General features: G+C 39.3%; 1 protein-coding gene and 1 pseudogene across 6 annotated transcripts in view; both read left to right on the forward strand.

The window, feature by feature from the left end:
* Positions 1–16,058, forward strand: part of GPR89A (G protein-coupled receptor 89A) — a 95,531-nt gene that overhangs the window by 50,347 nt on the left and 29,126 nt on the right. For all 6 annotated transcript variants that reach the window (XM_077155905.1, XM_077155909.1, XM_077155907.1 and 3 more), the window contains one exon: positions 1,976–2,056. In XM_077155905.1, the coding sequence (XP_077012020.1) occupies positions 1,976–2,056 (81 nt within the window). The remainder of the gene's footprint in view (positions 1–1,975; positions 2,057–16,058) is intronic.
* LOC143678810 (cytoskeleton-associated protein 2 pseudogene) lies at positions 9,437–16,023 on the forward strand (annotated as a pseudogene).

The raw sequence follows: 16,058 nt of genomic DNA on the forward strand, positions 1-16,058 counted from the left end.
TGGGAAGTTTTGCCATTATTTCTTTGACTATTTTTTTCTACTTCTTTCTCTTTCTTCTTCTGGGACTCCCATAATTTGCATATTGGTATGCTGGGTGGTGTCTGTGCTCGTTTGAAGCTATTATGTACCCCAGGAAAGCCATATTTTAATCCTGATCCAGTCTTGTGTGGGCAGCTGTTTCTTTTAATCGTGATTCAATACTGCAGGTTGGAATCTTTTGATTAGATTATCTCCATGGAGACGTGGCGTGCCCAGTTGTGGTTGTGACCTTTGATTACATGAAGATGTGACTCTGCCCATTCTAGGTGGGTCTTGATTAGTTTACTGGAATCCTTTAGAAGAGGAAACATTTTGGAGAAAGTTCAGACACAGGTGTCGGCACTTGGAGAACAGAAACAACTGTTGGCAGTTTTTTCCTGTAGGTGGGTGTTCTGCTTTAGTGTTTAGCCCTCCTGTCAAAAATATCATCCTGAGGTGAAAGTGAAGTGCAAGGTCCTCGCCATCTTTTCTAAGCTTGTGTCTTCTCCTGAGCTTGTGCTTGCTTATGACCTTAGCAGTAACCCTGTTTACAGAAAGATGACTGTCCCCTCTGCTCCCCTTGAAAAAGTCTCTCATCCTTCTGGGTACTCTACTGTATGTCTTTAAGCAGGTAATTCTTTGCCCCAGGCCACATTAGTTGATTCTTACACTGCTTTAGGGGTCAGCAGGCTGCTTCTGCCTGTAGGGCAAGTTTTGGATGGTGAGTCAAAGAAAGTTTCGTGGTTCAGTCTTCCATACTGTCACCCAACAGATGGGCATTGGCATAGAGGTGCCCCAGCATGTGCATAGGGGCTCCCTGGCTCCCTCCAGAACTCAGTCAGAGACCCACTGTGGGAGTGTAGGCTGGCTCCATACCGCAGATAGGGCACACAGTGAAGGGGCCATCAAAGGCACCATGAAATTCTCCTGCCCTTAAATCTGTGTTTTCTTAATTCAGCTCCTGGCTTGTGGCTGTGGCCCTTTACCTGTTCCGTGGAGTTTAGAGGAAGATGGCTGCCTGTTTTTGACAGCCATTTGGTGATATGTGGAGGAACAGCTCCCTAGAGCATCTCATATCATCTCCAAGCTGGTATACCCGCATCAGTTAGTTTTTGCTTGGAAGATTTCCAGCCACTCCATTTCTAGGTATATCTCCAAAGAAAGTGGAAACAGTACTCAAATAGGTACTATTTTACCAGTGTTTATAGCAGCATTATTCACAGTAGCCAAAACGGGGAAACAACCCAAGTGTCCATCAACAAATGATTGGACAAAATAGGGTTTATAAATACAATGGAATATCATTTTCAGCCAAAGAAACAATGAATAAACATGCTGCAACATGTAAGAACTTTGAAAGTATTATGCTGAGTGAAATAAGCAAGATGTGTAAAGACAAAAACTGTGTGTTGTCACTTACAAAAGATGTTTAGAAATAGCAAATTCACAGAGCTATAAAGTCGGTTAGAGATTACTGATAGATGGAGAGGGCAGGGGAAGTCTGTGTTTGGTGGCTATGGAATGTTTGTCAATGAAATTAAAAGAAAATATGGGAAATTTCAATCCAACCTCCCCCACCACACATACTGTTTTTAAAGGCACATTTCTAATGGACAACAATGTGAACTAATCCCAATTTCAGCAAATCATTTCCTCCCAAATGTGCAACATTTGACAACAATGCTGAGTTACAAATGTGCCTAAACATACATCCTAAATGTCACTGGATCAAAGCTAGGAAACACCATTAAGAGCTAGGTAACTTCTCCTACCCTGAGACCCAGTAATATTGGCTGTAAGCAATGACAGCAAAAGCATTTTAGCTTATTATAGTCGTTTTAATATTCTCTGTAGAAACACAAGTCTTGAGTTACAGGGTGTGTATTACTCCAGATGCCTTGTGTTATGCCCAAGAGTTTGGCCCCAAAGCATTGCTCACAGTGTGTGCTTATTACAGGAATGTGACTGACACAGATATTCTAGCCCTGGAACGGAGACTGCTCCAAACCATGGATATGATCATAAGCAAAAAAAAAAGGTAAGATAGTATATTTTTAAAATTTTGTACTTGATTAGAATTTCTCAATAAAATGATCTGTGAATTTGTACTGGCAGGAAATTTCATCTTGCCATTTTTATTCTAAAGTAAGGTGCTATCATGGGTCTACTGTCCGGTCTTGTGTGAAAGAAAGTTTTCAAGTTCAGCCTTAAATCCTTAACTTACTTTTCTTTAGATAAATTGTTAGAATAACTTCTATATTTGAACTTATTCTACACTGTATGTTTTTAAAATTTATTGACCTGCATTTTTACAAACTTTTATGCCATGTTAGGCATAGCTCTTTTCAACATCTTTCTCAAATTACTAAAACAGATCCTTCAAGTCTGCTAATTATTATAGTTGATGATTTTAATATTTAAAATGTCCTTTTAAAATATGTTTTCAAGGTGATATTTCATTGAACTCCACATAATAGTAGATAAAAGCATAGGCTCTGGAATAAAACAGCCAAATTTGAAACCTTTGTCTACCATTTACAGTGTGACCTTGTGCTAGTTACTTTTTAGTGTGCCTTGGTTTTCTCACCTACAAATTGGAGGTAAAACAATTAATTAAGATATATAGAGCCCTTAAAGAATGAACCGTGCATACTTAAGGACCGCTACTGAACTTACTAATTGTGCTAGTTTGAAAGTGTTGTGTACCTGAAAAGAGCCACATCCTTTAATCCTGAATCAGTGTTGTCCAGTGGAAACCCTTTTGATTAGATTATCTCCGTGTTGGTGTGGCGCCCTCAGCTGTGAGTGTGATCTTATTATAAACTCCAGGAAGGTGTGGTGTGCCCACTTGTGGATGTGGCCTTTGGTTAGATGGAGATGTGACCCCACCCATTCAGGATGGGTCTTGATTGGTTTACTGGAGTTCTTTAAAAGAGGAAACATTTTGGAGAAAGCTCAGAGCAAATGCAGACAGTTGGGGAACAGTTGCTTCAGAGCTAACAGAGACACAAATGTTTGGATCTGCTTGGAGTGCCAACAGAGAGAACAGATGCCTAGACATGGACAGAATCTGGCAGATGTCATCATGTGCCTTCCCATAAGATGCTAAGTAAGCCAGAACCCAGAGGTGTGTCTTGGAGGAACTATGTGAAGGCTCACAGATGGTTAGAGAAGAAACCCCAGGAAACAGAGGTTGAAAGCGACAGAGCCCAGGAGCAAGGGACCAGTAGATGCCAGCAACATGCCTTCCCAGCTGGCAGAGATGTTTCAGATGGCATCAACATTTCTTGAGTGAAGGTAACCTCTTGTTGGTGCCTTAATTTGGACATTTTCACAGCCTTAGAACTGTAAACTTGCAACTTATTAAATTCCCTTTTTAAAAGCCATTCCATTTCTCCTATATTATATACTGGTAGCTTTAGCAAACTAATACGGTAATCATCTCTGCAGGACAATCATTAGTTCATTTCAGTGCCTTGCCTTGAAGGACAATGCCTTGCCTTATTCATTCATTTATTCATTCACTTCATGATTATAATAATCCTGGTTTATTCCAGGCATTGTACTAGTTGCTGGGATAGAATGATGAATAAGAAAATCACTTCTTTCCTTAATGAATCTTAGTCTACTGTCTTTATCGGTGCTATTGTTACTCATATATAATTGGTAACCTAGAGGCTTTGAATTGCACAAGTGATTTTGAATTTCATATTTCTTCCTTCAACACTTTCTGTAGTATGACCCATAGCCAAGTCAGAGAAGCCTTAATATAAGAGATAATAGACATTAGAATGAAAAAGAGAACCCAGGTTTACCAACTAAATATGTGCCTCCATTTCTGTGAATATTTACTAAAGCACTGGAAGTTAGACATGTATATCTATTAATTTATTTACATATATTTTTGTTCACATGTATGTTCTACAGTTCATTTTACATAAATGTATGTGAACACAGAGTTTAAAAATATAACAGCAAGATTATTGACTGTAAAAGATACTTTTATTGGAACAATACTAACTTGATTCCCAAGATTTCTCTTTTTTACTATATTTCTATTTTTAATATAATTTTTTTATTAGAAAAGTTGCAGATTCACAGAAACATCATGCAGAAAATACAGAGTTCCCATATAGCCCCCATATATACTGACACTAGTATGGTATCTTTATTACAGTTGATGATATAGTTGTACTATTAATTATCATCCAGAATTTATAATAGTGTTCACTTTTTGTATAGCCCTATGGTTTGTTTTGTTTTTTAAATTTTTATTTTAGTAACGTTTATACAGCTTAAAATTTCCTCTTTTAACTACATTCATTTAAAGAGGTATGTATAGAGTAAAGTCATGATCCATGTGAAGTGTGGACTTTTAAGCCATTTCATCACTACTAGTCAAGGTTAGAAATTGGCTTTGATGTGTGCATACTCCAACTCAGTACCCTGTAGACCTTATCTTTATAAGGATCAGGGAGGATCTATGGTCGTGCTGTAAATCTTTATTTGAGTGGCCCTCAGAATAATCAGCCTCCCAACATTATCATAGTAGTACAGTACTTTACCTGGTAGAGCTGACAAGGCAGATAGACGGCCAACGGATAGCGCTGGAACCCTTGGGATTTATACGATGCCCTTGCTGGTTATCGCAAATCTATACATAATTGGGGAGGAGTAATGACGAGAAAATGATCTTTTGACTTAACACTAGAGGGCCACAGTGAGATGACATGAGACAAACATCTGTTTTGAACAAAAAAGTTAATGGTTAATATGGGGAGAGAAAAGAGGTACACTATCTTCTAATTTGGAACACTGATAAGAAGATGAGGTTTTTAGTAGCTGGAAAACATTTTTCAAAAATCGAGTTCAGTTAATATAAGCAGGTCGGGTTAGTGGTCAAAAGACTTTCAGCTTTTTTTCAGGTTAAGTAACCTATTTTGTTTTGTTTTTGTTGAATGAGACATAAAGACTTTGTTTTGGCAAACCATACTATAGGTTAAAATATAGTCTCTATTCACAAACAGTATTAGTACAATTTTTAAATTGTAGGTTTATGGAAGATGGGAAATACAGCTCTGCAACTACACTATGGTGTAATGAAAAGAACTTGAACTGGAGAATTACTTTATCATAAACTTGCTAAATAATCTAGAACAAATACCAGACTGTCTCAGTTCCTCATTTGCAAAATGACAGGATCCCATTCAACTCACAAATTCTGATTTTATGATTTTTCATATGTCTTATGACACACAAAAAAGCTAGTGATAAAATATGTAAAAGCCCAATATGAGCTATTACTGTGAGGGGAAAATCTTAATTATTTCCTTTGAGTTAGATTTTTCTAATCTCTTTTTTGAAAATGTGTAAGAAAGAGAGGGAAAAAAATGCAGTCACTGGTGAAATTTGAGCACCTTAGCTCCATTGTTCTCAAACCAGAGTAGAGGTAACTTCCAGTAACGGCAGCCTATGACGTGGTAAAGCAATTCCTTCTGTAAAACTGAAGGAAAAACAACAAGAGCATTAAAGACAAATATTTAAAGGTACCGGAAAATGAGCAGAGGCAGGTAGAAATTTGACAAGAATATCAGATAACTGCAAGTTTGTGGTTTTCTTGCCAGGGGGGTGGGGCGGGGGAGGCTCCTTAACCTCTCCTATCCTTCCAACACCTATTTAAGTGTTCAAATCAGAAGAGTAACTAGAAATTTAATGGGGAAATTTTGGAAGCAAGAGAACTGCAGAAGAGCTGAAATCAAGTGTAAACTCTAAGTCCCTGCCTAACCACTAATTCACACATGTGCACAGGAAACACCAGAAGGCCTAGAAAAAGTAGTAGAAAATAGATGGAAGTCTGCACTTAGAAGATTGTACTGCTCCCTGGTGAGACGTGCACATTTCCCGTGTCCCTGACTGAGTGCGTCCTCGGAGCCGCGTGCAGGTTGAGGGCAGCTTGAGGAGCAGAAGGTAAAAGCCCGACTGGTTGGAGGCGTCAGAGGGCGGAACTCAGCACTGGCAAGGAAACAGAAGACTTCGGCGATATATCCCTAGAAACAAAGGCATCACAGAAAGAGTGAGCCTGAAAATATGCCTTCAAAATCTGTCCAAATTCTTGGTTGGACCCAAAATGCAGAAGCTCAGAGAAGGCTACTCCCCCCACCCCCGCCTCATCCTCTGAGAGTTAGGCTGAGAAAGAAGCAGCTGGTAGTTGCAAAGTGCTGAGCAGAGACGTGAGTTGCCCACACCACAGATAGGAAAAATTTCACAGTTGTTTTCATACTTACTACAAAAAAAAATCCTCAGAGAAACAGAACATTTGATTCAAAGGTCACTGTAACTTATTATCTGTCATGTCAAGCTTTCAACCAGTGCTCACTAGACTTGCTAAGCACAGGACCATGTCCCCTATGCTCAAGCATATGGCAGTTAATAGAAACTGCGAGTGAGCCCAGATGATATGTTTAGCAACCAAAGACTTTAAAGTGGCTGTTACAAAATACTTAGAGAAATGAAGGAATGCATGTTAAGGAGTGAACCAAAAAATGCAAAAAAGAGCCAAGTGGAAATTCGAAAGCTGAAAACCCCCGTAACTGAAATGAGAAATTTACTAGATGGACTTAGCAGAAATGAGATGGTAGAAGAATCAGTCCCGTCAATAGAAATTATCTAAAGAATAGAAAGATAAAAAAATTAAAGAAAAATGAGCAAAGCCTCAGTATGAGACCACATCAAGCATTCTAACTTGTAGTTGAAATCTTACAAGAGAGAGAGGGGAAAAAAAGTGTTTGAAGAAATAATGGCCAAAATTTTCCCAAGTTGCTGAAAAACTTACAAATCCAAAACGCTCAAAGATCCCCAAGGAGGTTAAACACAAAGAAAGCTTCATCTAGGCATATGTTGTGAAACTGCTGAAAGACAAAGAGAAAGCAAAAAATCTTGACGGAAACAAAAGAATGATTTAAATGGAGGAACAATAAAAAGTAGTAACTGTTTGGACAGTCCACTGTGGCTCAGCAGGCAGAGTTCTCACCTGCCATTCTGGAGACCCAGGTTTGATTCCTGGTGCCCGCCCATGTAAAAAACAAACAAACAAACAAAAATTAATTGTATTTCTGTATTCTAGCCATGAATACGTGAACACCAAAATCAAAAATACCATCCCATTGATAATTGCTCAAAAAACTAAATATTTAAGTATAAATCTAACAAAACAAGTATACGACTCATATGCTGAAAACTATAAAACATGAAAACAGAAATCAAAGTTCTAAATAAATGGAAAAACATGGCATGCTTATTTCTGGGGAGACTCAACATAGTGTTGCTTCTCCACAAATTGATGTGCAAGTTTAGTATATTCGTATGACAATCCCAGGCAAGATTTTTTATAGATACAGATGAATGTTTTCTGAAATTTTTATGGAAAGGCAAAGGACATAGAATACTCAAAACGACTTTGAAAATGAAGAACAGACTTAGAGAATTTACTTGATTTCAAAACCTGTGTAGATACAGAAATAAAGACTGTGCGGCATTGGTGGGAGAGTAGACACAGATCAGTGGAGCGTAATAGAGAGCCCAGAAACAGACCCACACAAAATGTCCAGCTGTGTTTTTACAGTTGTGCAAAGCAATGAAAGAAATAGCCTTCCAACAAATGGTACTGGATCAGTGGGACATCCATAGGAAAATAAAAAGAATCTCATCTAGGTTCTCATACATTATGCAAAAATTAATTCAAAATGGATCACAAACTTAAATGTACAGTGTAAAACTATGGGATATGAGAGGAAAGCATAAGAGATATCTTTAGGATCTAGGGCTGAGCAAAGAGTTCTTTATCTTAACACCAAAAATGTAATCCATAAAAAAGAAGAAATTATTAATTGGACTTTATCAAAATTTAAAAGTTTTGCTCTGTGAAAGACCCTATTAAGACAATGTAATAAAATTTCAAATGTAATAAAAACAAAGGACAGAAGAATAAGTAGATCTCATTCTGAATTAGAGCAAACCAGGCTGATCTGGAAAGGATCTCACGTGGGCTGTCAATATTGTTTTGCTTCTAATGAGTTTAGTCCAGGATGGTCAGCAAACCTTTCCTGTAAAGAATATTTTAGACTTTGCAGGCAGGTGGTCTCTGTCTCAGTTACTCAGCTCTGTCGTTGCAACATGCCAGCAACCATAGGTAACACATAATTGAATGAGCACATCTTTATTCCTCAATAAACCTTACTTCCAAAAACAGGTGGCAGGTCAGATTTGACCTGTGAGTAGTGTTTAGCCCACCCCTAACTTGGGCACTCACCTGGGTGGACCAGAGACTGAGGGTCAAGAAAGCAGAGGCTGGAATTGGAACCTCTCTGGGGCTGGGGCCCATGCACTTCCACCCATTGCTATTTGCCGTGGTCACCAGAATGACAGACAGAGGTCAGGATGGAAAAAAAGACAACGTAAAGAAAAGCTACAGACTCGTAGAAAATATTTCAAACCACATGTCTGAGAAAGGACTAGTATTTAAAATATATCTTAAAGATTTTAAACTTAGAGCTAGAAAAAACAAATAGTCCAATTTGAAAATGGACAAAAGACATAGACATTTCATTTTAGAGGATACTTGATGGCAGATAAGCACATGAGAAGATGTTCAGCACTATTAAGCATCAGGGAAACGCAAATTAAAACCACAACGAGAACTTCCAGGAAGATGGCCCAGTAGAATAGGCTGAGTTCACTCCTGCTCCATGGAGCAACTAAAGAAGTGGCAGAGTTCCAGGGTGCGAGTGACCTGAGTGGATCTTCTACACCATATAAGGAGATGCTGGATGAAAAAGCTGAAGAATTGGGACAGAGTAAGCAGGGTGAGTGGACTCAAGCATGACGCCACTACACAAGGGGCCCTCCCCAGGAACGTGCCTGCCCCTGCAGCTAGCTTGGGAGATGAGCCTCTTGGCTCCGCAGCCCAGATACCTTGGCAAACCCAGAAGCCAGTGAACTTGCTTTCCCTGCTCATAGAGACCATCCAGCTACTGCATATAGCCCACCTTTCCCTTTTCCACCCAGAGCCCTCAGAAGTGGACGGATGAGGAGGCGGGTACACTGCAGCCAGTCATGCTGCACCCCACCATTTACCCCCGCACCAAACCGTGCCTTGCCAGCAGGCCTTTCCAAATTGTCTGTGCACGGAAGCAGCTAAAACACCCCGTCCCACAGTCCAAGGTCATCCCAAGCAGGAGTCTGGGGGCCACCAGATCAGCCAAGAAATGAAATCTCTGCCAAGGTGTACACGGCCCACCCCAGCCCCAGGGTTGGTGGCTTTCAGCACACACTGGGACCAGCAGGTCTCCATCAGGTCACCAGCTGCCACTGTCCCGGAGAGGCAGGAGGCCTGAGGGAAGACGAGGCCCAGGAATGCCGTATGCTGGTAAGAAATGGAAAGTGCAGTCTGGCAAACTGCCTGTCTAGCTTCAGACAGACCCTCAAGTAGAGTTACATCCCCTGCACGCAGTCCAGGACTTGCTCTGTGGAGAGTTACTGATAAACCAAGTGCAAAAGGAAATCTTCAACACAAGCCCAAGCAAATACAAACCTTATACAACTAAGGGACGTCAACATTCAAAATAGCCCTGTGAAGATAATAAAATGCCTTGAAGCCAGCAGAAAAGCACAAAGAATGTGAAGATGTAGGCACTATGGCCCAGCTAAATGGCTAAATTAAAACACCAGAGGAGACAGAATTTGGAAAACTAATCAAAGACACAGATCTGAGTAAATCCAGTGTGTTGGCTAATAAGATGAAGGACATCAAGGGGACACTAGAAGGGTGGCAGCCTGTGCACACACAGAACCACGGCAGTTGGCTGCAGCCTGGGCATCTGCCCGCAGAGCAGGGCTCGGGCCTCTGTGAGCCACTCAGCTGTGCCCCGCAGCCTGCAGCTGTCACCCAGTCAGAAGACCCGTCACGTTCCAAGTTGTAGAGACTGGAGAATGATGACAACTGACACCAGGTCCAAGAGGAGACAAACATTCTCAGGACAAAAATGGCCAATAAAGAAAATGCCAACAAATCTACAGAGAACAAGACTAATATAAGGATGGGAGGAAATTGTATTCCTTTAAAACCTAGTGAATGAACTATAGCAGTCGATACATATAATTTTGAGGATAATAATCAAAGTATTCGGTAGTTACCAATTAAAGATGATCCCCAGAATCAACAAATGACATTTACCCAAGCAATTTACTTTTCAAAAAAGAAAATAGTATAAAAAAACAAAAACAAATGAGGGCCGTGTAAGGGTAGTTCAGTGGTAGAATTCTTGCCTGCCATGCGGGAGACCCAGGTTAAATTCCAAGATCATGCAATTCCCCCCACCCTCCAAAAAATGACTACAGAAAAACCTAAGCATTTGCTGCTAACATTCCCAAGAAACCTGTGCTGCTGGAATCTTACCATGACCAAATTGTCCAGTTTAAGGTTAATTCATTTAGAAAACCTCTACAAATCATAGATGTGAGTTCTGCAACAACCAAGAAGCTTTCAGTCATCTCTGAAGCCACAGAGCCTCAGCCTATAAATACCAGCAGTGTAACAGTGAAAAGTAATAGAGCCTCATACAAAACTACCACAGAATTTGTGAGCACTGCATGTCAGGACAGACGACTGTGCACCCTCCTACTAGAAGTCAGCACAATAATAGGCAGGGCAGGATGAGACAGGGCATCAAAAAACCACTGCTATTGTCACAATCCAGAAAGAGCTTCCTGGAAAGGGATTACTGCAATTAAAAACTGATTTACCTAGGGTCTAAATCAGTTCTTCTCAAGGCACAAAAAGAAATGAGACATTGTCAAGAAACCTGGCTTCTGAAGTTATAACCAGGCCTGCTTCCTCTTCTAATACCAAACTGATAGAACAGTCCAAACCATTTTCCAGTGAAGACATACTGCAGCCAAAGCAACCTTTCATAGATCAGCTCAGCCAAAAGAAACTGCCGAAGAGAGAAAAATCTGTCTGAGTGAAAGCTGGTAAAGGAGGAGTGCTGAAAAGTCCTCCTAGCTCTGTACTGACCCAGCTAGAACCTGAAGGACAAAATGAAAAACGTGCTGGGTCTTTCTGGACTACCATGGGAGAAGAAGACAAACAGAGACTATTACTGAAAAAGTAAACAAGCTATTTTGTGAATGCCTGAACCTGATTAATGAGGGATGCCCAGAAGGAGAAATATTGGCCACACTGAATGATCTGGTTAAAAATGTTCCAGATACCAAAAAACTTGTTATAAATATTGGATATGCCTTGCACACCTTGAACCAATTACAATTCCTGTTGAAAATTTTATCACAATCTACGAGAGAGCTATTCTGGCAGGGGCTCAGCCTTCTGAAAGGCCACCACGTGCAATTGTAGGTATTCCAACACTGAAGAGTCAAGAAGAAGTTAATATTGGAGAAAATACCAAGGCTTGTGCAGCCAGGGAACAAATCCAAGAAGTCTACACTGAAAACGCAGGTGTTACCCTATAGCCAGGAAAACTGAAATGGAAAATTAACAACATGTGATATTTCAAGTTTCTAAAAAAGAACAAGAGGGCAAAATAAAAGAGCCCATCCAAAATGCTAAAACCCCGATAAAGAAAGTAGGTCGAATTGCTTGATTAAATATAATAATTTGTACCACACCATACTAGCAAAGTGTAAAAAAGATGCAAATTTGATTAAACAAATTCTACAATTAAAGAGCTGAAGTTTCTAACGCCAGTGAGACAGTCCTGATGTTTTCAAGAGAACAATTCCAAATTTCCAGATATAATGAAAGACTATTATCCTTTTATGTCTCATTGGAACAGTTAACAGAATTGGGAGGTAGAGTGGATGCATTTGTATGCCTTCCTAATACTCTGCTGAATGTACTCTGAGACTGAGACAGCAGAAGAGAACTAAAATTTTCATAAGGAATGGGGTTTTAATAAATACAGTAATGCTGCATCATCAGAAAATGAGATGTTCTAGATAAAAAGTTTTATGTGTATAAAAGAAGGTACTTTGTGGTCAGAAGGAAAAGGTGATAAACTTACTGGATATTAGAACCTTTAAAGCTAATTTGAATTCCTTTCTTAGTTAAAATTTTAACTTCCAAGCTTCATTTGATGTTATTTATAGACTATTAAAATGGAGTCATGCTAGTTTAGGTAGCATTTCTAAAATAACTAATAAACTTATTTTTCTGCCTGATATAAAAACTTTACTGTTAAGTCATGTCCCCTGAAGCCTGACTGCTCTACCCAGTAAAAATTTCTTTTCCTCTCACACATAGATACCACCAATAAAATTGTTTCGTAAAGCCCTGAAAAACAAAAAGAGGAAGACATTAGACGAGCATAAAGAAGAATTTGAAAGAATAAATTAAAAAATAGCAGATGTCACAGAGATGAAAGATATTGTAGACCAAATTAAAAATATACTGTAGATAGAAAGAATATGAAACTATTAACCTTACCGTCAGGGAGTCCCCTGATAACTGTGTCAAACTTTAGGGACACCGAAATCGATAGGCCATGCCCTAGATCCTGAGGCTTACTCTTGTGAAGTTTATGTAGGTAGCAAAGAAGCTTAGACCACCTATATGCCTAAAAGTTACTTCTGGAGGACCTCTTTTGTTGCTCAGATGTGGCCTCACTCTCTCTCAACCCAGCTCCGCAAGTAAAATCATTGCCCTCCCACCTATGTGGGACATGACATCCAGGGGTGAAAGTCTCCCTGGCAACATGAGAGAGGACTCCCAGGGATGAATCCAGCCCTGGCACCATGGGATCAACAATTGCATCTTGATCAAAAGGGGGAAAAGAAGTATAACTAGTAAAGAATCAGTGGCAGAGAAAGTTCATATAGAGTCAAGAGGCTACTCTGTTTCTGTTATGCAATCTTCAATTAGACCTTGCTACCTATTATAACCTGCCAACTCCCAACCAGGACCATTCCAGCCAATCCTAAAGAACACCTAGAGCAATATATAAGATTCCACAAAGGTTCCATGCACTAGGGTAACTTTCCAGAAACCTACAACCACCAGATGGGTCCCTGGACCAGATAAATCCTGAAACCTAGAGGGCCCAGCCTCTCCAGAACATCATCTAGTTCCATCTCCCTACCTCATATTAGTGACAGCCCCTTCCCACATGGAAAGGTTAGACTGACCATAGCCCAAACACCCTTAAAGAGAGGGATGGAAGGATCAAAGGTGATGGTGGAGGTATACAGTGAAAATAGGATTTAATAAATGAATATGTATGCTGAATCATTAAATTTATATCTCTTTTAGTCTCCAGTATCTTAGAACAACTTGAGTAAAAACCTAAAATTATGGAAATGTAAGCCATGTGGTGCTGCCTTTGAAATTTATTGCTTTTTCATATATATGTTATTTTTCTCAAAAAAAGAAGGAAAAAGTGTCAATTGTGCTGGTAAAAAATATTGAAGGCTTCTAGCCTCCTATATTCTAAAGCAGCTAAGAAGGAAAAATCTGAGGATCGTATGGTAGCCCATGACAAACTCTGGGACTGTCCTGTAACTACTTGTTGAAGAGTGCTTTGAAAGCTATTGCTTTTTTATTTCTTTGCTTTGCTATGTATGTTATACAATACAATAAAGAATTTTTTAAATATATATTTATATTTTTTAATATATATATTCTATAGACAGACAACTGCAGATATGAAGAGGCAGGAGGAAGAATAAGCAAACTAGAGGACAGGACAATTGAATTTGAACACGCAAAGGAACAAATAGCAAAGAAAAGAAAGGAAAAATTTGAATTGGCTCTCAGGAAAATGACAGACAGCACGAAGCATACAAACATTAGAACCATCGGTGTCCCCAAAGGAGAAGAAAAGAGTGTAGGGCTAGGAAGATGATTTGAGAAATAATTGGGGAAAACTTCCCAACCCTTATAAAACACGCAATATGTAAATATGCCCAGGGCCAGATGGCTTCACGGGGATTTTATCAAACATTCTAGAAAGAACTAAGACCAATCCTGCTCAAAATCTTCCACAAAACTGAGGGAAAAAAAATACTGCTTAACTCATTTTAGGAAGCTAACTAACATCACTCCAGTACCAAAACTGGATAAAGATGCTACAAGAAAGGGAAACTGCAGACCAATCTCCCTAATGAACATAGATGTAAAAATTCTCAACAAAATAATAGCAAATCAAATCCAATGTCACATTAAAAGAATTACATATCACAACCAAGTGGGATTTTTGCCAGGAATGTAAAGGGTGGTTCAACACAAAATTAATCAGTGTAATGCAGCACACCAGATCAAAAGGGAAAAATCACATGATCATCTTGATTGATGGTAAAAAGGCATTTGATAAAATTCAGCGTACTTTTCTGATAAAAACACTTCAAAAGGGAATCGAAGGAAACTTCCTCAGTATAATAAAGGGCGTATATAAAAAACCCATAGCCAGTATCATGCTCAGCAGTGAGAGGCTGAAAGCCTTACCCCTAAGATCAGGAATGAGATAAGGATGCCTTCTGTCACTACTATTATTCAACATTATCCTAGAAGTTCTAGCTAGAACAATCAGGCAGAGAAAAAGAAATAAAAGGCATCCAAATCAGAAAGGAAGGAGTAAAACTTACATTATTTTCAGATGATTTTGAGGCTTGTTGTTATGAAGCTTATTTCTTTAGCAGAGAACCTAAGCCTACCTATAATTATGCCTAAGAGTTCCTTCCAGAAAACTTCTTTTGTTGCCAGAAATCCACAAGGAATATCATTATTCCCACCCCCACCCCCTACATAGGACATGACATCCAGGGGTGAAAGGCTCCCTGACAACGTGGGACAAGACCCTCAGGGATGAGCCTGGTCCTGGCACCATGGGATCAAAGCCTTCCTGACCAAAAGGGGGAAAAGAAATTAACAAAATACGGTATCAGTGGCTATGAGAGTTCAAAGAGATTTGAGAAGCTGCTCTGGATGCTACTCTTACACAAGCTTCAGCTACATATTGCTGATTCCCAGGGTTTGCCAAATTCCAACCCAAACCATTCTGGTTAACCCTGAGGAACATCTAGGGTTCTATCTGTGATCCTACAAAACTTTCATGCCCTAAGATTACTTACCAAAAACCTACAATTTCCAGATGAATTCATAGGCCAGATTAGTCCTAAAATCCAGAGGGCCCAGCCTCTCCAAGAACATCAACAAGTTCCATCCCTCATCCCATGTTACTGACACCCCTTTTCAACATGAAAAAGTTAGAATGGGCATAGCCCAAATACCCCTAAATATTAGGAGAAGGAGGAGTTATAACAGAGAAGATAGTATTTAACAAATGGGTATGACTGCTGAATCATTATAGTGATATTTCTTTTAGTCTCTCATGTCTTGGAGCAGCTAGAAGGGAAAGCTGAAATTGTGGAACCATAACCCATACCAAACTGAAATCTCTTCTGTACCGCTTGTTACAATGCACTTCAAAATTTATTGCTTTTTTGTATATATGTTATATTTCAGAATAAAAATGTTAAAAAATAAAAACATAAGATACCACTACACATCTATCAAAATGACTAAAATGAAACTTAGTGACCACACCAAATGCAGGTGAAGATGCAGAGAAACTAGATCACTAACACGTCGCTGGTGGTAATGTGAAATGTACAGTCGCTCTGGTGGTTTCTTATAACGCTAACTGGAAGCTACAACACTGCCTGGCAAGTGCACTCCTGGCCATTTGTATCAGAGAAATGAAGACTTAATGTTCACACAGAACCCTGTATATGAAGTTTGTAGCATCTTTATTCCTAATACCCCAAACTGGAAACAACCTAAATGTACTTCAGTGGGTAAATATACAAACTGGTACATCCATACCATAAAATACCACTCAGCAGTAAAGCTATTGATTCATGTAACTGTCTGGATAATTTCCAGATAATTATGCTGAGTGAAAAAAAATCCCCAAAGGTAACATATTTTATTATTCTATTTATATAGATAACAGTTTGAAATGGCAAAATTA

Source organism: Tamandua tetradactyla, chromosome 4, assembly GCF_023851605.1.
Source record: "Tamandua tetradactyla isolate mTamTet1 chromosome 4, mTamTet1.pri, whole genome shotgun sequence".
Classification (NCBI taxonomy): Eukaryota; Metazoa; Chordata; class Mammalia; order Pilosa; family Myrmecophagidae; genus Tamandua; species Tamandua tetradactyla.